General features: G+C 37.3%; 1 protein-coding gene across 3 annotated transcripts in view; it reads left to right on the top strand.

The window, feature by feature from the left end:
• Positions 1–25,391, top strand: part of LOC106879322 (glycerophosphocholine phosphodiesterase GPCPD1) — a 55,023-nt gene that overhangs the window by 5,692 nt on the left and 23,940 nt on the right. For 2 of the 3 annotated variants that reach the window (XM_014928828.3, XM_052973215.2), the window contains exons 2-7: positions 8,590–8,762; positions 11,248–11,433; positions 13,613–13,776; positions 14,489–14,536; positions 16,166–16,299; positions 23,077–23,139. In XM_014928828.3, the coding sequence (XP_014784314.1) occupies positions 11,273–11,433; positions 13,613–13,776; positions 14,489–14,536; positions 16,166–16,299; positions 23,077–23,139 (570 nt within the window). In that variant the 5' untranslated portion in view covers positions 8,590–8,762; positions 11,248–11,272. The remainder of the gene's footprint in view (positions 1–8,589; positions 8,763–11,247; positions 11,434–13,612; positions 13,777–14,488; positions 14,537–16,165; positions 16,300–23,076; positions 23,140–25,391) is intronic. The other variant, XM_052973210.2, reaches the window with a different exon arrangement.

Here is a 25,391-nt window from a genome sequence, read left to right as displayed (position 1 = left end):
ACTGTCACATTAAGTTGACAGTATACAGCTACTTCATCGTACCACTACTGCATAAATCTCTCTGGGAGATTTAGAAATGTATTATTTCTAAATTCCAAATTATATTAATGAAAGTATGTCTAGTATTTTAATGGTGATCAATCTGTCGGTGGCAAATTTTTGTGGTATATTTAATTGTGTTGGAACTTAGCCAGGGGCATTGAAAAAGCATGAGTGAAGGGAATAAGGCAGTAGTTAAAAAAATATATTTAAAGCACTACACTAATATATACATAACGACGCAAGCCAAAACTTCAAAGTTATTGTCATTCCACTTGTACAACGTTATTAAACACTAGCTGTCCCCGTGCCATAACAAATGACGGCTAATTGTAGCATTTTATATATAAATAAGGACAAAATATAGAATATGGTTGGTAATTCAAATTCATACAGTTGTCAATGTTATCTGGTGGTTGTATTTTGAGATGTGACATTGATCATCATTTGTTACTGAAAGAACGCTGGTTTACACATTTAAACGCACACACATACATACATACACTCACACAGTTGAAACGCAGTTTGATTTTTCTTTTCAGCGTTGAATGTTCACCATCCCACTTCGATTGCACACACACACACACACACACACACACGTTCACATGCCTCCCTTGTACATACACACACATATACTCACACAAAGTTGAAACGCTGTTTGATTTTTCTTTTCAGCGTTGAATGTTCACCATGCCACTTCCATTGCACACACACACACACCTCCCTTGTACATACACACACATATACTCACAGAGAGTTGAAACGCTGTTTGACTTTTTCCTCATCTCACTACCAGTTTGCCACCACCCCTTCCTTTCTCATTCATATGTTGCGACGGAGAAAAACACATGAATATTATTATAGTAGATGTACTCTACAAAAAAAGTCGAGTAATTATTAATTTCAGCGTTAACTTGTTTCTATTAATATTTGACATAAAAGCAAAATTATATATGTGTGAGTGAGTTGTATAGCTACCCTGGTGACTCTAGAAAAGCAAAATATAAAGAGAAATAGAGGTGGGCGTTCTAAACAAGGACAGCCACTAACATGCATAGTCACTCATCTCTCTTTCATCACCTATGTTGAGTTCATCGTCCTAGTTTCCGCTCTCGTCAGTCTAGAAGCAGCTGCCAAAAAAAACAACAACAAAATGATAGGATGGTCATGACCGGAACACCTCTAAGTTACTCGGTTAGGCTGACCTAGAGATGTAAACATCAAGCTGGGTTTTTAACGACCTCGAAAAGTTGTTGTTTGTCCAAGTCAATACTGACTGAGCAGATCGTCCCATATTTTGGGGGATATTTAAGACTACGTTATCTAATGTACCAGTGGGTGATGATTTAAGAGAGATTTGGCTGCTATTTCTAGCAGGTCAATAATTACATAGAGGCTCCTTTATTGTCTACCCCTCCTCCTTTACACACAACCCTAGAAATTGAATAACAAAATCGATCTCGACGGAATTTGAACTCAACGTAAAATACAACTAAATACTGCAAGATATGATTTCTAATCTCGCCAGAGACACAAGAGCCATAACTTTTTTAAAAGAGAAATCCTTAAATGGCCGCTTTTCCTCCTAGAAATTGTAACTAAATCTCTCCCAAATCTGATACCTACCGACTTAAATCAAATACGACACATTATCTGAGAATAAAACGGAATGCCATTATTTTGATTTGCCAGCATATTGATCATAGCTCAGGTTTAACAGGTCAGACCTAAGACTTGAACTACTTCACCGATGCATAATCACAGTAATTTTTACAATTCTGTATACACATAGACATTCTTTTATGGGTTTAAGCCAGAGGCTATGATCATGGTCCACTGACAGATAGGATATTTTTATATATAGAATGAAGATGAACCTTCCATCCTTATCAACATGCCTGGGACCTTTGGGTGTACTTGAAAGAAGCCGATGTGACAGTTTCTGCGCAGTGGTTAATAATTAGGTTTGCTTGTAAATTCTGTTGTTAAGCACACACACTCGCATTAACAGGAAAACAGATATTTCATTCTTGTTATGTTGAAGGAAGGTAATAACCTTGTTATCAAAACAAAATCATGTGACGAGAGGAACAAAGAAACCACTTTGAGGTCGTCGATCTACATCTGCTGGAAATACTAGCTGAATCTTGTCCTCATATCATACACTACAGGGTCTGTCTCTTAAGAAAAGATACATTATATAATGTCCTAGATATGGCATGCTTGGTGGGGTTGGAAAACAGTCTATCTTCGTCTTTGATCGTATAAGTTTTTGGTTTAAGTTAGGAGAGAGAGAGTTACATAATCTCGTCGTTCTCGAAATATAAAGATCGTATGACCAAGATTTTCTCAGTTTCCTAGAAATATATATCACTAGTCAATTCAACGACGAATAGAACACATTGGATAATAGTGAACTTAGATACAATGATTTCTTAAAGAAAAAGTGGGGATGGTCAATCGTGCCTAGAATATATTTGATCATAGGTCTGCAGGATTTTTGGCCGACCTGGAGATAACTAATAGTTCATTTGATATAAGCTGGTGAAATAGCTATTGGTGGTGGGAGCAGTTGTGTTGATGGTAGTAATGAGAGCAGGGTGGGGGTTAAAGTGACGAAGTAGTTGACACACTGGCGATAGTAGTCATTGTAGTGGTGGTGGTGGTGGTTGTTGTACTGACGGCGGTGGTAGTATGATTACCAGTTTATGTCGGTTACGTGTACGTTTGTGCGCAATCCAAGTACATTGACTGCCAAAGTAAATGCAAGAGAAAATGTTGGGGATCTATTTTAAAACGGGGGCACCAGTTTTCATTTATGTTTTATGTAGTGTTTTTGGTACCGAAAGACTTTCAAACTTCGTATACTTATCTATTTTGTGTTATAGAACAGAAAAATATTTTTGTATTCGAATTTATTTCATGTAAAAAATTGTCTTATTTCGATAATTTCTACTAATCACTGACGTCTATTCGGTTGAAAACAGTTAGCGCTGTAACGGTGTATATCGTATTAATCCCCTAACCCTAACTAGACTGTTAACCGTAACCGTAACCCTAACACAAACCCTAACTCTAGAATCCGAACTTTAAAATTGTTACACACATAGATACGCACAGCGTAATTTATTACATAAACCATATATGCGTATAAATTACGATTAAACCGGATGAAATATGTCACAGGGAATAACATTTTTATGACCGCCCAGCAGTAACTCTATTGAGCTGAATAGACGTCGGTGATTGGTTGAAATTACAGAAATACGACAACTTTAACATGGAATAACTTGCGAATTCCTTTTTTTTGTTAAGAAGACTAAGAGTAAAATATGTTTTATATGACACATTCTACCAGTGTCCCAAGTTTCAAAGTGTTTCGTTAAGAAAATACTGGCGCCCCCGTTTTAAAATAGATCCAATGTTGGTAATTATGCAATAAGAGGAAAGGATCTTTTCAATCTCAGAACGGATAAAATATTTCATCAGAAAAATATTTACAGTTCACACATATACACACTCTCTCCCTCTCATTATATATATATATATATATATATATATCTATAAATACACACACACACACGTGTGTGTTCATGAGTTTGTGTTTATTCCTCCTTAGCTCCATTATTATGGTTGTGGCTTGAATGGACGTATGGATGTATTGAACAATACTAGGAAGGCGTCTCTGCCGTTACACTAACACAAGTTTATGGTATAAGGAATGAAGTAATAGGGAAAGAACAAGGCTCATGGAATTCTGTGATGCAATTGATCTGACGATTTATAACACTAACTACCGGAAATTAGCCAACCACCTAATTATCTCTCAAACAGACGAACACACAATCTGGATAGACTTTATCACTCAACAGGAAACAAGATAAACAGATAGTTGTGATTGCTAAATCTTTCCCTCCACTCTATACAGGAGGGTATTAACGACTTGAGGGAAGAATGAGAGAGACCCAGAGATACAAAACAGTTTGGAAAAGGAAAATATGAAAGCAGAAAGAGGTTACCAGTTTGCAGACTCACAGTTCTAGTTGACACATGACCAAATAACTGGGTGTTTCTTTGAGACAACCTGTTGAATGCTACTGGCACAAGATCTGTAGCTGGTGCAAGATAGCAACCAGATTGGAGGTGATATGATGGAATAGTACTGTACACTTCTGATCGTGGTCATACAGGATGCTAGGGCTAGATGAATTGTTTGTGAGGGTTGTACAGAGGTGCAGTTAGCAATGAGTTCAGTGATAAATTGAAATGCAGATGGGGATCTACTAAAATTTAGTTCTCAAACCTTTGTTTGTTTATCATAGTCCTCCAAGCCATAATAGAGGAATTTAAGACCAGCTGTCTCTGGAATCTTCTGTGTGCTGCTAATGTAGATCTTAGAGCAAAAGCTGTTGAAGATTTGGCAAACTTCTAGACATGGAAGCAAAATCTGGAATTCAGAGGTCTTAAATTTCAAGAAGTAGCCTGAAAATAGAACCTTTCTATCATCTGGGAAATATACCCCAAAGGGTGGGTTATCAGCATATAGCAGTTCCCGTAGGCAGCCAGTTTTAAATGACTCTGTTATGACCTGCAGGACAGTAACAAATCAGAGGAAGCTGAGAGCCAAACCCTGTTGAACTCCTACCAGCAAACTAAGTTTGTCGCTGTACTAGTTGTTAACTCTCACCTTCATTACATGATTTGTATAGCTCTCACCAGCCATTCATCTACTAATAGCTTCCTCAATAGCCACCAGATCACAGAGCAAGAGACTCTGTCAAAGGCTTTCTCTAAGTCAGCAAGCATCAAGAGTAGTAAAGATGATAGAGTCACTGGAGAGGATGGACAAGAGAGGGATATGATATGGTTGGGTCATCTATAGGAGCTGTGAGTGGGGGGGGAGGCAGGTGTAATGCCTGAGGAAAGAGTCACTGTAATGGGTAAAGAACCCAAGACATAGCACTTCCAGAATTCGCTTTCACTTTCAATTTCACTGAAGAGGGCAAGTCTTTTCAAGAACCTCATATTGCCAGAGATCGCAGTCCTTTGTCATCTCCTCCATCAGGCTCAAAGTCCTGAGGTCAGCCTTCACCACTTTGTCCCATGCGTTTATGGTTCTTCCTCTTCTACAAGTTCCAACCACATTCAGCAAACAGCTGTCCTCATCCATATGCACCACTTCATGTCCATACCAACACAGTCTTCTTTCATGAACACAACATCTGATTCCTCTTATACCCAGTTTTTCACTCAGCAAATTTGTGCTCAGTCTTTTATGCACACTCACACTGCACATCCAAGGAGCTTATTTGTTTCATGTCTTTCCAGTCTTCTCAAGACCTCTGTGTTCAAAGCCCATGTTTCACTACCATGCAGCATTGCTGTTCTAACACAAGCATCATACAATCTGCCCTGCATTCATAGAGAAAAGGTCTTCGTTGTTAGCAATGGTAGTAGCTCCCTGAACTTTCTCCAACCAGTTCTTACTATACCTGTACCTTCAGAGTAACCACCTCCCTTGCTAATTACATCTCCCAAGTAACAAAAGCGATCAACTACTTTTAATGAACCATTTGGGCATTTAAACAACTGAATTTCAGATGTGTTTGTATGTACTACTCCAGTTCAGCTATTGTATATGATGCTTACATTCTTGGATGACTTCAATGACCTTGTTGGAAAACACTCTGATGGTTTTCATGCATGGAGACTACGAATTTGGTTCCAGAAATGAGGAGGGAACAAGGCTTTTGGAATTCTGTGATGCAAATGGCTTAATGATTTGCAGCATCAACTTCAGGAAACCTGCCAGCCATCTGATCACTTATCTATCTGGTGGCTACACTGGCCAGATTCCCTATATCCTCACCAGAAACAGGGAACGGCATATGCTTGTGAATGCAAAGTCTTTCCCCAATAAAGAATGTACAACTCAACATAGGTTAGTGGTTAGTGACTTCAGGCTTAAGGCTTGAAAGATCCTGAGACACAAACCACTATGGAAAAGGAGTCTATGGAAGCTCAAGAATCCTTCAAATGGGCAGAGATTTAGAGTCACCCTTAACGAAGCCTTTGATGAGAAGGAGGTAGAGATAGAGACATATGACATAGAAGACAACTGGAAGTTCTTGGACAATCTACTGAGAGAGATAGACCAAATCTGTGGTTGAAGCAAAGCTTCCATCAGACCAAGGGTAACATGGTGGTTGAACTATGGTGGTCATTGGCTATAAAAGACAAGAGACAGACTTGGAAAGACTGGAAGAATGAGGATAGCAAAGAATAATATCACATAGTTAAAAAAGAAGCTAGGTGTCTGGTATATGTAGCTAGGGCTGAAGCAGAAAGGAAGAAGTTTGCCACTGTCTTACAGTGTGAAGATCAGAGACTGGAGGTGTTTCAGATTGCCAGAGAGTGTGTAAGAGAGAATCAAGATGTGGGAGAGATGCATGTATGAACAGATAATGATACACTTTCTCTTTGTGATCCTGAAAAGAAAATGGTGTGGAAGAACTGCTATGAAAAGCTATAAAATTTAGAGAATGAATGAGAAAAAGGGAGTCTTCCTCGTGTGAACCCAACAGAGGCAACAGCTATCCTAGTTGACATCAGCATGATAGATAAGACAACTAAAGATAGGAGGACAGGAAAGGCCTCTGGTCCATCAGGAATCACTACTAGATACTTAAGATATCTGGTAGAGTTGGACACAGTCTAGTCACACATATGGTTATTCAGGAGGGTGTAATCCCTGGTTACTGGTGTAGAAGCATCAGTCAGCTGCTATAAGGGCAAAGGAGATAGATGCCTCAGATAGAAGTGATTTTAGAGGCATCAAATTGCTGGACCAAGTGATGAAGGTTGCAGAGAGAGAGTTGTAACTCATTTAAGTTGAAACATAATTAAACTAGATGAAATGCAGTTCGGCTTTGTCCCAGGGTGAAGCACCACAGATGTCACATTCATAATCAGGCAACTGCAAGAGAAGTATTTAGCTAAGAACAATCCTCTGTACTTGGCATTTGTTGATCTAGAACTGTGGAACTTGGTGTGGTCTCTGGCCTTGCCAAGTCCAGTCAAGTCATCCAACCCATGTTAGCATGGAAAACAGATGTTAAATGTTGTTGTTGATGATGATGATGATGATGATATATATATATATATAGATTCAGATGAATATGGTACTTAAGTTGAGGCACCAGAATTTAGTACGGTATTATCCAGACAATTTCAAAATAAGGTGATTAAAATCAAAATAAGCAACAAGGATATCCAGAGGTAATGCGCTACGATCATTTCACGCAACTCCATTTAATTGAACAATGCAATCGTTACATCACTTTGAATGCAGAGCAATCTTCAGCTGCACAAAGACATAGAATTTAATTAAATTAAAACAGATAGACACATTAGTATAATTTTACCTAAAATCTCCAAGAAGTTAAGGAGATAGATAAAGAACATACTGCTTTCCCATCAGCTTAATTAAATTCTATGTCTTTGTGCAGCTGAAGATTACTCTGCATTTTAAAATGATGTAATGATTGCATTGTTCGATTAAATGGAGTTGCGTGAAACGATTGTACTGCATTACCTCTGGATATCCTTGTTGCTTATTTTGATATATATATTTTTATACATGCTGAACTTACCCATCAAAGACAATGAATGAGCATTCAACTTTTGACAAATGACCTGAATTATTTATAATAATCAAATGTTCATGCCACTCTCTCCATTAAATCAATGTTGTGTGACGAGAAGCATAACGAAAGCTATGCCTATAGTCACACCTGCACCTGTAGCTGCACCTCTGCCTATAGAAATATCCTGTATTACAGTATATTGTTGAAACAATGTTGTTAACATACCAGTAATTTACCAAGTATTTACTTCCCACATTTAGCAGATATTTTGGATTTTTTTAAAAACGGGGGCCACATTTTTCATTAACGAAACACTTTGAAACTTGGAACACTGGTAGAATGTGTCATATAAAACATCTTTTTCTCTTAGTCTTCTTAAAAAAAAAAGAAATCCATAAATTATTCCGTGTTAAAGTTGTCGTATTTCTGTAATTTCAACCAATCACTGACGTCCATTCAGCCGATATACATTAAGTGCCGACTACATAAACAAACGATTCTGAAACAATTAACCCTAACCCTAGTGTTAGGGTTAGGGTTAGGGTTAAAGCAAATAAAACGAAGGTATGGAGATTAAATACGCTTTACATCGCTTAATCAGCCAAAGGAGTAAATGTAAACAACTGAATACTTGTCAGTGATTGGTTGAAATTATCGAAATAAGACAATTTTTTACATGAAATAAATTCGAATACAAAAATATTTTTCTGTTCTATAACACAAAATAGATAAGTATACGAAGTTTGAAAGTCTTTCCGTACCAAAAACACTACGTAAAACATTAATGAAAAATGTGGCCCCTGTTTTAAAAAAGATCCGATATTTTAACATCCATTAAATTACTATTCTACTTACTGAAAATAGTTTCAAAATTGTCTTAATAACGAGTTCTTCTTTTCACCAGGTAAATAACTATTGAGACCACACATTGAACATTCCCCATATATATCCACCAGCCTGTTACCACAACTACGGTCACACATTATCAACCTGATAGCACATACACATACTTTCATTTTCTACACACCATATCTGCTATGCATAGATTGATATCTCCAGAGAGAAAGGTGTACCCAGGTAAGAAGTTTGCTTTTTTTTTTTCCTCTGCTTTTTCTGTTTTAGTTATGTAAAAAATTATATCTGAAGTTTTTAAAGAAAACTTGTATTTGTTGTTAACATGGTTGTAGCATGTTTAAAGAACAAGAAGTTCAGCTAAAAAAGATAGAATTAGTTAAAAAAAAAACAAATTAATTATTGGAACATTGAAAAGGCCCAGGTTGGAGCCTGGCCAAAATAAAAATAATAATAATTAAAAAGGTAAAACTATTCTTTTATTCTTTTACTTGTTTCAGTCATTTGACTGCGGCCATGCTGGAGCACTATTTTGGAGGGATTTAGTTGAACAAATCGACCCCAGGGCTTCTTAAGCCTAATCCTTATTCTATTGTTCGCTTTTGCCAAACTGCTAAGTTATGGGGATGTAAACGCACATTTAGATACATTTTATGAAAATATATTACTACGGTTAATTACTCAGAGATGCCATGCAAGAAAAACAATTGCTAAGTTAATGAGTATGAAAAATCTAATCAAGAACAACTGCATGATAAGGGAACGATAACATGAGTTTAATGATCTTATTTTAGCGAATATGATTAATTATATTGCTTTGCTGAGGAAATTCAATAAGACCGAAACATGTCTGGAATTTTTCATAATCATCATTTAACCCTTTAATATTTAAACCAGCCATATCTTGCCAAAATATTCAACCTTTTTTTATCTTCAAACTGGTCAGATCTGCCCTCTCACACCTACCGTACAATGTCATTTTTAAAATAAACAATCACATCATTGAAGTCTTGAAGCTATGAGATAATGTGTGATCAATTCAAAACGATGTTACTTAATAAGCATTACATTAAACTGAATAATCTGAATGTTGAAGGGTTAAAGTCTTCCTGGTATAGGTTAGACAGTTCAACAGGATCCAACAGGATAGAACACTGCATTGAACTGCAATGTCTGCTTTAGCATGGTTTCAATGGCTAGATATTTGTCCTAATTAATGCCAACCACTTTACAGGATCTACTGGGTTTTTTTTGGGGGGGGGGGGGGGCATGACATTGACACCAGCAAGGTCACCAATTAAATTGCAAAGCAAAGAAGCTACCCACCCTCAAATGAATAGTGTCACAGTCGGTGACTTTATGTCTGGTGTTGAGAAGCTAAAGCATCGTAGATGGATGCATACAGGTGTTCTACTCTTGAAGCTACCTCATATTATTGATTGGAATTATATTAAAATAACATTATTCGTTTAGTCTAATGTCTTTCCCTCAGTACTTATGTATTTCTAATTAAAGATTCTTATGTTATATATATATAGTAGCTAATGTTCTATTAACTTATATTATACTGACTTAACTACAGAAAAATTGCCTCAGTTTCAAAGTTAATAACAAAACAAACACATGAAGATACAAGGGAAAACGATGCTCTTCACTCCAGGCCATGGTGGGTTGTACCTGAAACAGAAAACAAAAATGGCATTTAATGAACTCCATAGAAATACAAGGTTTTTTCATGCATCTTCATGTGTTGGGTTTTATTAAGCTTTGAAATCGAGGCAACCTTTCTGCTGCTCCCTGTATATTCAAATATGTAGTTGAACAAATATCAATTGACAATTAATACATTTTTTTTTTCGTCTAATGGCAATCCAGGATAAGATTTTACTTTTCTTCAAACTTCTTGGTGCAGTCGTTTTCAGTATTTCTCTTGCTTTTCACCAATGCAGGTGGAGGAGTGGCTATGTGGTAAGTAGCTTGCTTACCAACCACATGGTTCCGGGTTCAGTCCCACTGTGTGGCACCTTGGGCAAGTGTCTTCTACTATAGCCTCAGGCCGACCAAAGCCTTGTGAGTGGATTTGGTAGACGGAAACTGAAAGAAGCCCGTCGTATATATGTATATATATATGTGTATGTGTGTTTGTGTTTGTCCCCCCCCCCCCAACATCATTTGAGATGATCTGTGTTTCTTTCAATTACTTTAAATATAACAAAGGATTTAGTAAAATAACTTAGTTATCATAAAGCTAGTGTTAGGAACATAAATTGTGACTAAAGTTTGGTGGAAGATTTTAATTCAGAACTTATGAAAACAAGATATGTGTACTCAACGCCAGAGCCAGTTTAAGCCGAGTTGGTAACAAAAGGGTTAATGGGCCTGGGGACTGGAGACAGTCTTTTCATAACTGAATATAGTTTATCTTGTTGATAATTATTTTAATGATTGTTTTCTCCTAATGATATAACCTATTCATATAGATAATGTAACTGATAAGCAAAAACAAAAACAGATAATCACTGATTAAAAGGTAGCCAAATGTCTCATATCTGTCTTATTACTGAAAAAAATAAGATTGTTTAATCTTACATTGCACTTTATTTTCTTATCTTTATAGTTTTGTATTTTAGCTCTCTCAAAATTAACATTGTAAAATACCTGTCTTCTTTTTATCTGAGGTTAAATAACTTGGCTTCTTTTCATTTACAAGTGAACAGTTGCCAGTCTGAGCCAAGATGAGCTGCAAAACAACTCGCCATTTCACCTTTGAGGTGAGTTTAACAACTCAGCCTGACGAACATGTATGCTTAACAGGAAGTATTGAAGAACTAGGCAACTGGGATCATAAAAAAGGCATCATTCTTCATCCAAAGGCACCATCACCAAACCATGAGGGGTAAGTTTTGAAATTGGTTATCAAACATTCCTTGTTGTTTAATTTCACTTTATGAATTTTTGTTTGCCCCTACTGCCTAATGGGATAATTTAGGAAATGCTGCAGAAAATCCAGTGGTAGGGGCCCTAAGGTAAATCATCATCGTTTAACATCCACCTTCCATGTTGGCTTGGGTGGGGATTATATTTAACCAATATCTGGCATCCCCTGCAACTCCATTGAAGCTATGAGTGTATTGACTTGTCTTTCCTTCATGGCATATCCATGAATGGAAGAGGGGAAAGTGTACTTGGGGTTAGGCACTTGTTTCTGAAAACAATCCAGGAACAGCGGAGGGGGTTAAGTTACTGTCTCTACAATACCATCAACCAATCAATGACTGAAAGGACGACCAGTTTTATTTACTGTGATTTTGTTCACTGATATTTCATATTTTACCTTCATAAATGATGTACAAGTCTCGAATTATAAATCTTTTGACTCACTAGTTCCAGAATTCTGTTGTCACCTTCAGAAATAAAAATGGCTGTCACAGCTTACCCTGCTATCAAACCCTACAACTGTTCAATCACACAGTTAATCTATTCTATTGACTGCATTAATTATGTTACAATCCTATTATTATGTCTACTGTTACCTGTATTATCTTTTATCTTTTACTTGTTTCAGTGATTAGACTGTGGCCATGCTGGGGCACCACCTTGAATTTTCTTTTTAGTTGAATGAATCGACCCCAGTACTTATTCTTTAAGCCTGGTGCTTATTCTATTGGTCTCTTTTGCCAAACTGCTAAGTTACAGGGACACAACAACACCAACACCGGTCCTGAAGTGGTGACGGGGGACAAACACAAATACAAAGACACACACACACACACACAGATACATACATGCACACACACACACATACAATGGGCTTCTTTCAGTTTCCATCTACCAAATACACTCATAAGGCTTTGGCCGGCCCAAGGCTATAGTAGAAGACACTTGCCCTAAGTGCCATGCAGTAGAACTGAACCCAGAACCATGTGGTTGGGAAGCAAGCTTCTTACCTTGATTATGTTATGATACAAGCAGCTAAGTTCCAAAACATTATAACACATGGCTGTGTGGTGAAGAAGTTTGTTTTGCAACCACTTGGTTTTGGGTTGTGGTACTTTGGGCAAGTGTCTTCTACTATAGCACTGGACTGGGCAATGCTTTGTGAATGAATTTAGTAGATGGAAACTGTGTGGAAGCCCTCCATGTATGTGTGTGTGACTATGTTTGTCTTTGTATTTGTCCCCTCACTATTACTTGGTAACCAGTCCCCATGACATCATGGTTTGGCAAAAGTGACTGATAGTAGAAGGACCAAATTATGGTTCAACTAAAGCCTTTAAGGTAGTGCTCCAGCATGGCCAAAATCCAGTATCTGACACACGGAAAAAGATAAGGGACTATTTGCCATTTCTGTTGTTAGACAGCTTGAATTAGGAACAATGTGGCCTTCAGATATTACTGAAATGAAGATGGGGTAAAAGCTTTCATTAACATCAAATAAATTAATTAATAAAGAAATATGTTAGGAATTTCAACAAAATCATTAAGAAAAAGAGCAAAGTTTCCTTTTATCAAATATTTTACTACACATATTTTCTACTCTAGGCACAAGGCCCAACATTTTTTGGGAGGGAGCCTGTTGATTAGATCGAACCCAGTACACAACTAGTACTTAATTTATCAACCCCAAAAGGATGAAAGGTAAAGTTGACCTCGGTGGAATTTGAACTCAGAACATAGCGGCAGACGAAATACCGCTAAGCATTTCGTCTAGCATACTAATGTTTCTGCCAGCTCGCCACCTTAACTACATATATTACAGGTACCAGTACAGCTGTGTGGTTAAGAAGTTTGCTTCTCAACCACATGGGTCTGGGTTCAGTTCCACTGCGTGGTACCTTGGGCAAGTGTCTTCTACTATAGCCTCGGGCTGACCAAAGCCTTGTGAGTGGATTTGGTTGATGGAAACTCCTAGAAGTCCATTCTATATATATATATATATATATATATATATATAATGTATATATATATATCTGTGTGTGTGTGTCTTTGTGTTTGACCACCGTTTGGCAACCGGTGTTGTGTTGTTTACTTCTTTGAGACTTAGCAGACTTTGTAATACTTTTTGTGTTTTTCAGATATAATGTTTGGAGTACTGAATTAATAATAACTGGCAAAACAACCTTCAGTTATTCCTACTACGTCTGTAACATTGTCAGTACACCATGTAACCAAAATGTTGACAGCTTCATTGTAACGAGGTGGGAAGCAAACCTCACTCAAAGAACATGGCATCATTCAGGTTGGTATTACACTTTTAATCATTGTCATCATCCTCATCACCATTTAACATCCGTTTTCCATGCTGGTATGGGTTACACAGTTTGACTGTAGCTGGGAGGGCCAGAAGTCACACCAGATCCCATAATCTGTTTTAGTTTGGTTTCTACAGCTGAATGCTCTCCCTAACATCAACCATGCTTGAATGGTGCTTTTTACATGCCACCAGTATGGAAGCCAATCAGGCAGTACTGGCATCGACCATGCTCGAATGGTGCTTTTCACGTGCCACTGGCACAGGAGTCAGTCTGGCGGCACTGGCATTGACCACACTCAAATGGTGCTAAGCCCTTGTAACCTGCCACGCCGATCACCACCAATGATCTGTTCATGTTACTGACCCTGAAGCCTGGTGTCTCAGTGTTATCCAGGCAATGGCTTCTTTTGAAAGCAGCTTCAGGACCATCCTTGCAGAAAAGAGAAAAAGGAGGAAAAACAAGGACATTGCAACCAACTTTGATCGGCCTTCTTTCCCATGCAGCCTGTGCATTTGTACCTGTTTGTCCTGGATCGGACTCAGGCACCAGCAAGCCTGCAGCAGATGTGAACACCCCTCTTTGTAAATCTTCATTCAGAAGCTAAGCCAAGAAGGTGTGTGTGTGTCAGTATCTTTTTATATGCCTTCTATTTTTTATATATTTTGTTTATAATCATAAAATAAATTCACTTTTCAGATGGTTCTTCCCAGCATGTCAGATTCTGTGACCAATTTGGTATCATTGGTAAGTTGCATTTTGCTATTTTTACTGTTGTCAATTATTGGTTTCAAATGCTGGCACAAAGCTATGTTTCTTGTCAATTATTGCTAATCAGTTTATCTCGATGCCCATTACCAAATGATGATTCTTGCTGTCTTACATAAGTGCAATGTGTCGGCAGGGCCAGCTCTAGGGTTGCTGGTGCCCTGGGCAAGCTGAACTTCAGCGCCCTTACAAGTATAATTTTTTAAAGCTTTAGCAAGAAGAAAAACTGAAAATGTAGATTAAAAAGCACATGGTCCCCTGGGCAACTGCCCAAGTTGCTGGTACTTTGAGCCGGCCCTGCATGTGAGGTGTATAGCAGCAGTAATATTAAGATGTTTTGATGATTATTATTTCCCCAAAGACACCAGAAAGATAAAGGAGACTGAATTCAATGAAGAATGAAAACTGGATGAGACAAACTCAGTTTATTTGGGATAGATGGGGGATCTCTGTTTGCTGAGTGGGATTGTTATTTCAGTTTGGGCGACAGGATGGACTCTGTCATTTGTGGATTGACTTTGTGGACTCAGTTTGATTGGAATGGAATAGACACTAGTGGTCGTATGGGCTCAGTTTATAGGGTGAATGAGCATAGATTGTGTGCTGTAGAATGGGCTCAGTTGGGACCTGTAACAGAAATTTTGTGATGCAAGACATGACTGTTTTTTAGACCCATTAAAGATGGGGGTAGATGAAGCCTCTCAAAATTTAGGGAATGGAAATGAGTTTCTTTTTTTCTTTTTCTGCAAGAAAAGCCAATAAGATATTCATTTGCCCTCTTTGGATCTCTGGGCCCAGAACAGCCGATGTACCAACTGAACCCTTTCTTATAGGCCCTAGGCTCATTTGTGGTGTGGTATAATGGCCTCTTTGTAGCATGGAATGAGGTCAGTTAGTTTGACAGGAGATTAACTCAGTTTAGAGGTAGAATGGGCTCAGTTTGGAGGGTGGGATGTACTCAGTTTGACTGGAGGGAAGATGGGCTCTGTTTTAGGTGGATGGGATGCACTCAGTTTACAGTTAAGATGGACACTGTTTGGAGGTAGTTTGCTCCCAGTTTGAGGAACGGGAGGTACTCAGTTTATAAGGTAGAATATTCTCATTTTATTTAGAGGTGGGATAAGAACTCTTTTCAAATTTCTAATGCTTTCATACAAGTTTCAACTTCTCTTTAGCATTTACTCTACTTGTTGCATTAATTGGAATGTTTGACAAGTCATATTGCAGCTATTATTATCTTGAAGGAATTATATGAGTTGATAGTTTCATTCTTTAAGACTTAAATGTGGTCCCTGCTAGTAACTAACACACTACTATTAACTCTCCACACATGCCTTAACTTCTCAAACCAAGTAGTATGTTATGTCCTTCAGCAAGGCTCTTCATTGTTTATTGCACCAGTTCATTCAGCTGAAAACCAGTACCCTCAGTGGCAGTAGCTATGTTACATGGAGTGTCATGCTTCTTGGCTGTCTAATTACCCTTAAAAACCCAGATAAGCTCCAGCTTTATGAGTTTGTAGATTCAAGACAGACATTTCTTTATCTTTATATCTTGAAATTCTTCTAACTTTGTTTTTTTTTTTGTCTTCTTTTTCTTTCCCCTCAGATGGCACCAGCTGTTCCAATAGTGGCTGGTTGACTGTTCAAACTGATTTGAAATTAACTATATTGCCACAATCCATTCAGCTGCACCAAAATGACTTGAAGCTAACTTCAGTTAAATGTGTTCCTCTTGAAATGGTAATTTCATAAAAACATATTCTAAGTATTTAGCATGCTCATATTCTTATTTTTCATTTTTACTTTTATTTGACTATATCCATATAGTTTCCTCCATTCATTTTTTTTATTGTTGCTGTTTAACCATACAATTTGTTATTCATGATTCTCAAATAACACAATTTGTTACTTGTTATTTTAATTTCCATTCAAATATTTATTATTAAGTTGGCATACAGTTTCATCCGTTTAAATTTTTATTTCAAATCCTCCAGAATAGCTATTCCATTTCATTCATCCAAAGTTGATAAAATAAAGTACCAGTAATACTATGTCCAGGTCAACTGACCATAAACCCTCATCTAGAAAACTTGTCTTTACATGTTATTTAAAAAATGATTACTAAAGAATTAATAAAGCATCCCCTTCATTAATGTTCCACATTCTTTATTATGATACATGAATTCATTACACTCTCGGAGTGGTTGGCATTAGGAAGGGCATCCAGCTGTAGAAACTATGTCAAAACAGACTGGAGTCTGGTGCAGCTTTCCAGCTTGTCAGCCCTGGTTAAACTGTCCAACCCATGCTAGCATGGACAACTGATGTTAAATGATTCTTTTTCTTTTACTCTTTTATTTGTGTCAGTCATTTGACTGCGACCATGCTGGAGCACCACCTTTAGTCGAACAAATCGACACCCCCAGGACTTATTCTTTGTAAGCCTAGTATTTATTCTATCGTTTTTTTTTTTTTGACGAACTGCTAAGTTACAGGGATGTAAACACACCAACATCTGTTGTCAAGCGATGTTGGGGGACAAATAAAGGCACGCAAACATATACACACGCACACACATATACACGACGAGCTTCTTTCAGTTTCCATCAACCAAATCCACTCACAAAGCTTTGGTCGGCCCAAGGCTATAGTAGAAGACACTTGCCCAAGGTGCCACACAGTGGGACTGAACCCGGAACCATGTGGTTGGTAAGCAAGCTACTTACCACGCAGCCACTCCTGAGCCTATGATGATGAATTCATTAATATAGAGCTATCTGTATGACCTTTTGTGTTTGAAGTCAAATCCTTAAATGATAGATTTTTACCTGTCACCTGACTCAACACCATCACCTGGCCCTTTGATACCTTGAGCTGAGTTCACCTCACACATGACCAGGTCTCCCACATGGAGATAGCCCAGTAGCTGTGGTTTCTTCCCCCATCCCCTCTTCATCAGTCTTGGAGGTGCAACTAAAGATTATAGACACTGCCTTTCCTCCTCTGATTAATCATCAAAACCCCCTCATTTGTCATTATACAAACCAGCTTTCAATGACACTGTATTCACTTCCTAAATATTTCCAGTGAATTGCTCAGCTGTAGAAACTCTGCCAAATCAGATTGGAGCCTGGTGTAGCCATCTGGTTTTACCAGTCCTCAGTCAAATCGTCCAACCCATGCTAGCATGGAAAGCAGACGTTAAACGATAATGATGATGATGTCACATGATAGTTGACAGTTCAAAACTTCCCACTTCTCAGTGTCTCAGTTTTTTTTTAAATAATCCATTTATAGAAACACTTGTACATGTAATGTTAACTCTTGAGTTCTTACCAGAACTAGTTAGTGTAGATAAAACTTCTCAAAATATCTCAAGGACATGGCAAATATTTCCATGTTTCTCTAGTGCTAGATACAAAAATATGAAGATAATCTGTCTCCAGGAGAAAGATAGCTTGAGTATCTTCAGGAATAGAAAGTTGTTCCGTGATATCTCCAGGAATAGAATAATGAAGATTGTTAGTTTCTACATTTTTAATCCATCCCCTTATTAGTTTCTTTTTTTCGTTTAATTGGCTTGGATTGGTCTGGGAAAAGGAGTGTCCTTCCTGTGAAACTGAGCCAGTTATTATAGATAAAATTTCTCTAAATATCTCAAAGACAGGATATATATCTTCATGTTTCCTGGACTTTTGTAAAATGTATACAAAATGCAAAAATGATCTGAGAGTCTTCATATGTAGAAAGATGTCTTGAATATCTCCGGGAATACGAAGATGTCCTTGGTAAATCTGAAAATACAAAGGTGGTTTGAGTATCCCTAGGATTACAAATGTGACCTAAATCTTCAGGAATTGAAAAACGCCCTGAGATATCTTCAATGAAGCTTGTTTAATTCACCATCTTGCTTGTTTTGGCCTTTTTAATTAGTTTCATTTGGTCTGGTGGACAGGACTTCCTTCTGATAAAACTGAGCTAAAATGTCCCAGGGATGTTTCTAGAAAACACTACACAGCTTATTAAATACAGTGTAACCTATGCAGAAGAGCCAGAAGGCAGAAGTTCTATCTATTCTAATATTAAGAAGCCAGTGTTTTTAGATTGTTATGTTTGATGTAGTTGGTGTTTAGCTGAAACTTCTCTGTGTTGATATCTGGAGGGAAGAACTTCTTGAGGGTTGTAGCTTTTGGAGAAAGGCTTGAGTCAAATGTTTGGTGTGTATGGAAGGGAGAGAGACACAGTAGAGACTGCAAAAACAGGTGGTATATAGCTTTGTCAGAGTAGAAACTTTTGTAGTAGCAGCAAAAGAGATATTTGGAAGACATAGCACAGTGGTTGGTTGTAAGATGTTGACTTAGGGAAACTTGCCCATCAACCAGACTTCTTGATTTTTTGCTGTGCTTTCAAAGGTCTTCCAATACCAATGAGATCAATGTAGTTAGTGTTTCATCTTAAACTGATTGTGAGTCACCAATTGCAAGGAAGGAATTATAGAGGAATGACATTTTAGTGAGAAAGGACTGGGTATTGTGGCTAACACAGAGCTGGCAAGATTGAACATAAGGATAGGGAATGAGAAGAAACAAAATAATTATGAGGTGGGGATGGTAGCAGTAATGACAAAGGAAGTAGCAGCAGCAGCATGAGATCAGCATAGTCTTCTGTAGTTGTAGTAAAAAGTGTAAAAGGCAGAGATAGGAAATGGCATGTCTTTGGTCCATAGAGACTTTCTATAGATACAGTCTAAGATGTTTGTGTGTGAGTATGTGTAGCAGCAGCCCCACTAGATATGGGAGCAACATTCAATAGTGGGTCCCAGTAGAATTTTGTATAGGAAGTGCAATAATAATTTATAGTGCATCAAATGACATTTTATTTGTTAATTGAATATCTTAACTAAATTTTCTACTAATTTTTCAAATTTAAACATTGTCCTCAAGCATTTGAAATGCTTCCATCTTTATGTTCTGGGTTCAATCACTGCTGGGGTCAACTCTGCTTTTCATCATTTTAGGGTCCATAAAATAAGCACCAGTTGATCACTGAGGTTGATGTAATTGACTTCCCCACTCCCCAGAAACAAACTAATTACATTTCAATGTGAATAATTATTTTTCTGAATTTTCTTTCAAAATGGATGGTAAACCATACTAGTTTGCAGTACAGTTTATATTAATGAATTATTAAATTTTATTATTTTATAGGTTATAATTTATAGGTTGTCTCATTGACCCATCTAAGAGACTGTTTCTGTGTTCTGTTGACCTGTCTTCAAAGCCATTTCATTGCACTTTCTCAGAAATCAAATTTTCACCATATTTTATAGATTCTTTTAAAATCCCTATCAATTTTAGATGTTGGATTCATACCTCACAAGCATCTCTCATGATTCTGTTAAAAAGAAGTTGCTGTATGTTAAAACTAACAATTGTTTCAGCTCCAATGTCTCCAGTAAAGCCAATACAAAAATTGGTTTCACTTATTTTTAGTGTAATTAATCATTTATGATTATTTTTGTTCAAATTCTTTTCTTTATTTAATATGTTATTAATTTATTTCAGAAGAGAATGAGATGATAGTCAATATTACTACACTAGTAAATTATGGTGGTAAGCTGGTAGAATTGTTAGTACTTCAGACAAAATGCTTAGCAGCATCTTTATGTTCTGGGTTCAAACACTGCTGGGATCAACTCTGCTTTTCATCATTTCAGGGTCATTAAAATAAGCACCAGTTGAGCACTGAGGTTGATGTAATAGACTTACCTACTCCCTAGAAATTGCAGGCCTTGTGCCAAAACTTGAAACCAATGTTACACTAGTAAATTAAGTAACTGGATCTACTAGTATCTTGTTCAGTACAGATTTTGGTGTGAAGTTGCCAAATGTTACAGATTATTCATTCATTTGTTTCATATCTGTTTTTCTATGCCTGCATCAGTTAGACAGGAACTCATTCCAGGCAGTATTTTGCAGCTGGATGCTCTTCTTTTTGCCAACCCTTATCTGTTTCATGAGAAAGGATTTTTTCTATTTTTATTCCAGTACTTTCAGAGCACAGAGCTACAGCACATAATGTTTGCCAGAAATGTAAACATGACAACGCCATCCATGTTTTTTTTCTTTTTTTGACTCAAACAATCTTATGTGAAAGATTTGAAATGACAGTTTCACAAATATTGAAGTAACATGTCTTTGCATACATACACATACACCTTATGGCCCTCCATGCACTTTCCATCTACCAATTTTTCTGTCAAATTATTGGTTGGCCTTGGTCAATAGTAGAAGACCCTTGTCCGAAGTGTGAAGGTGCTGTACAGGAGGCTTGAACCTAAGACCATGTGATTGTAAAGCAAACTTCTTAACCACACAGCCATACCTGTACCTATAATGTGCTTAGAAAACACTACCCAACACATAGACTAATAAATTCATTGTAATATAAGCAGAAAACCAGAAAGTAGAAAGAAGTTCTACAGAGGTTAGAATATCCATCCCAACTTTCATCAGCTGCACTTTCAGACCAGTGAAGTTGGTGCACAGCTTAAATTTCTGTATCCGTTATCTTCTATTTGTTTCAGTCATTAGACTGTGGCCATGCTGGAGCACCATCTTGAAGAATTTTTTTAGTTGAATGAATTGACCCCCAGGACTTTTTTTTAAAGTCTGGTACTTCTGTCAGTTTCTTTTGCTGAACTGCTAAGTTATGGGGATATAAACACACCTACACTGGTTATCAAGTGGTGGTAGAACACACACACATGTACGCACACACACACAAGCATATGACAGGCTTCTTTCAGTTTCCGTCTAACAAATCCACTCACAAGCCTTCGGTCAGTTTGAGGCTATAATAGAAGACACTTGCCGAAGGTGCCACACAGTGGGACTGAACCTAGAACCGTGTGGTTGGGAAGCAAGCTTCTTACTACATGCTTGTTGATATCTGTAGGGAAGTCATGGTTTGGAAGGTCTTTGGGTGGAATGTAACTTTTGGCAAAGGGATTAAACAAAATATTTGGAGTATGTGTGTGTGTGAGAAATAGATGAAACACAGAAGAGGGAATGAGAAGTAGAGAGGTACATTGCTTGTTAATTCAGAAGAGTGAGGTCTATTGTTGAAGCAACATTGGAAAGTCACAGCACAGTAGTTGTAAGGCTTTGATGAGGGCAAGTTTGTCCATCAGCTGGGGGTGATATTTTTTGGAAGGAGCCTAGAATGTGTGTGTAATCAAGATAAATCATCTGGGTTTGTGAATATTAGTCTAATGTAGGCCACACTTGAATTTTGGATCTTTTTAACTATGGCAGTGAGACATAATGCTATGCACAGTTGGTATTAACTCATAGCCAAGTAGTAGATCTGTAGCCAGTGATTGAGCCTCTTCGCATCCTGATGGGTGCAAAGGGCACCAGCGCCCAAGGTGGCTGTTCAGGCCAAGGATGGTATAGAAGAATAGGGAGGCATTTATCATAGGGAGAGTTGATGGGGAATGAGGAAATGTGAGTTTTTCTTTGCATCTTCAGTGTCTGAACTCTGTCTCTTGACGTCTGTTATTTTTCATCAGGTCATACACCTCCCATGTACAGTAAACACTGCATAATTGAAAATGAAGGAAATGCTTGCAAATGAAGGAAAACTTTGACTAAATTTTCACCAAAATATATCATAAAGGTCATTCTGTTTTAGGTTTTGGTGTAATTTTATTCTGTTTAGGCTATATGTTTCTTGTTAGGCTAACCTACAGATCATTTCTTTTTAAATAACATTTTTCCTCTTTTCCATGTATACCATATTAAATGCAATTAAAAGGTAAATTTGGATTGTGATGTATATATATGCCATTAAACAAAAACATAGAAAGATTGTTTCTAAATTAGTTTTATTCTAAAAAAAGAGAGGATTAATAATTAATTGAGGCATCTTCCATAGTGACCAGTCATCTAAAAGAAAAAGAAAAACAAATTGCTGTGAATTATGAAAACAATCTGTAAAACTTGAAACATGATTTGTCTATTTTGCATTCATTATATACTGTGGACGCTACTGAGCTTATAAGCTAAAGTCTATACTTCCATACTCAATTGTATTTTTATTTTTCATTCTTATTTAACGTAAAGCTGCCAAGTTGCCAAATATCAGTTAACATGGCATGTAAAATGCCGGCACTACATGAACAGAAGAAAGACATTGGAAATAAAAGATGTCAGCCATTTCCAGAGAACCTTAAGCCTGAATTTTTGGACACATTAGTGGAAAATGTGACCATGTGGAATATGATCTCTGTTTAAACATGAAGTTATCTCTAGTTCAGATGAGGTAAGGATGACAGGATGCCCTTTCTGAAGGACAGTTGATTAATTTCCTGTTTCTCGGAATCCTAAAGTTCTGGCCTCCAACATATTGTGAGTTAGGATTATTATTAATATTTTACCAAGTTTTTCTTTCCTTTACTTTCCAAATATAATGTTATTTATTGTGTGTTCCCCACTTCTTTTATGCAAATTTTAGTCTCTACCAGAAGATTCAGCTCTCCCACAAACAAATCTCTTATGGTCAAAAGATGCTTGCTATGTAAGTATGTTTTGTCTTATCCAGTAATATCATTGTGTTGTTTTCAGCCATACCCTTACCACTGATCCTCACATAATTTAGGCTCTAATAGAACTATCCTAGGAACTGATGTTTTCTTTTTGTTTATGGTTTAATCTGGTGGAAAGGCTTTTCTCATGACCTTTGCACGTCTTTGGAACCAGGGAAATTGGCACAGTTGATGTTCTTCAACAACTGCAAGTTAACATATGTAGGAAAAGTGTGGGTCTGGAGGAAATTCTAGTTGAATGACATTCTGAGAAGAAAGGCCCGGGAATAGTTGTTTATGTGGGACTAGGGAGAGTGACAAAATATAGGTGAAGAAAGGAAGAGAGATAAGTGAGGGTGGATGGGCCTGAATGATAGTGGCATGGGATCAGCCAGTCCCAGAGGAACATTAGCCACTGCAGTAGAGCAGCACAAGAGGAAGAGTAAAGAAAGAGACAGCACATCTACAGCCTGAAGTTGTTGTGTATTTGAAATTGACTCCATACCAATCTGTCTGGTGGCCTTTTTATATTATCATTCCTTCGTAATACAGTGTAGGTAAAAATGCACCGGAGTCTTTAGTCTGTCGAGTTACAACAAGGACCTCAGACAGGTAATACTTTCCTTAAGATGTGTGCTGTGTCTGATAAAGCTGCTTTTTGCAAGACATCAATCTTGCATGGGATTATTATTATTATTATTATTATTATTATTATTATTATTATTATTTATTATTCAATATAGCATGTCTTTGTGTAGTAGTAGTTGTGTCACAGGCACAAGAGCAATATTTTATTGAGCCTCACCTGAGGTTTGTTTTGGTTAATAATTGCTGAGACCAAAGAATTTTCTAGCTTTGAAGAGGAAAGCCTGTCATTATTGTTATATATATATAAATATATTCATAGAAAGTAGGCTTGGAGCTAAGAATATAGATTCAGTTGTAAAATTCAAGGACATATGGACCACAGAGGTTAATGTCACATGAACGATTTTGTTTATTTTCAATGAAAAGAATATAAAATATGCTGTATTCATTCAAGTTTAATACACACTTTTCCATAATTTTAACCCTAAGAATCAGAGATATACATTATAAATGAAACTTTGATATTCCTATTTTTCTGTGCTCAAGTGTGTGACTATATTTGTACAGCATGACCAAAAGTAAGTTATATCTACTGTCCAAGCTAACTTATGTGTAATGAAGACTTTAAATTATTATAATAGTGTTGTATTTTTCTATAATACTGATACTATTGCCTTGGGCAATAACTATGTCTTGTGGTGAGGCTCCGACTTGGGAATTCAAGAGTTTTGGGAAGTGTGGAGTTAACCTTAATTAACACATACTCTTAGGTTTGCCCCACTCCATGGTGATAGTACATTCAAGGGCCCCAGTTGTGAATCAAATAGCAGAGGATGATCCTATGGCCAAAGTATACAGAAATTTGATGGGGGCTAGTCTTGTCATACCAAGACATCTGTGGACTTGTTCTGATTTTATGCGAATCACTCCCTGTGCTTGAAAGGTAACCTTGAGAGAGCAGGAGACCACTAGAATAAAGTGTAAATAAACATGCTTGGAAGCAACAGGAAACCACTACTGTTCTTTCCCAAAGTTATGAATCTTCAGACTTGGGCATGGAGGTTCATAATTGTTGACACCTGTAGCCTTGGCACAAGAAGAGAAAAGGAATGATAATATATTAAATGTTCATTGTACTTTACAGGTGTGCATCGAAGATATAAATTTTATGTTGCTGGTGGAAATATTGATACATGTAAGCATAGTTCCAAATGTGACCACCCATTTGACTGTCAGCACTGACATCTGCTGTGTTATTATGGAGTATAGTACAGGAGTAGTTCCAGATATGACCACCCATTTGACTGTTAGCACTGACTACCACCAGCAACAACAGCCTTCTTGTTTTCAGGTTTTTAATTTCAGGTCCTCTTCAATTAGTGTTAGCACATTGACAGGGAGGTCTGGTAAAATAGCTACGATATCAGAGGGGAGGTGAATGGATGTATGTCACATACAAGAAATGAGATATAAAAGAACATAAAGTGCTGATTATTCTAGATGGATGTTGCAGAAATATAATAATTAAAGTAAGGAATATGTGTGGAAGAAATTCAGAGAGCTGCTCCATCTGTTGGCAAGAGAGTGCTTCTCTGTCCATGAAGAAAGACAAGTTGCATAAAGCAAATGAAAGGAGTTTGATATTGCCTATACAGTA

The sequence above is a fragment of the Octopus bimaculoides genome, chromosome 1, assembly GCF_046866305.1.
Source record: "Octopus bimaculoides isolate indiv1 chromosome 1, ASM4686630v1, whole genome shotgun sequence".
NCBI lineage: Eukaryota > Metazoa > Mollusca > Cephalopoda > Octopoda > Octopodidae > Octopus > Octopus bimaculoides.
This window is presented reverse-complemented; position numbering and strand designations above follow the sequence as displayed.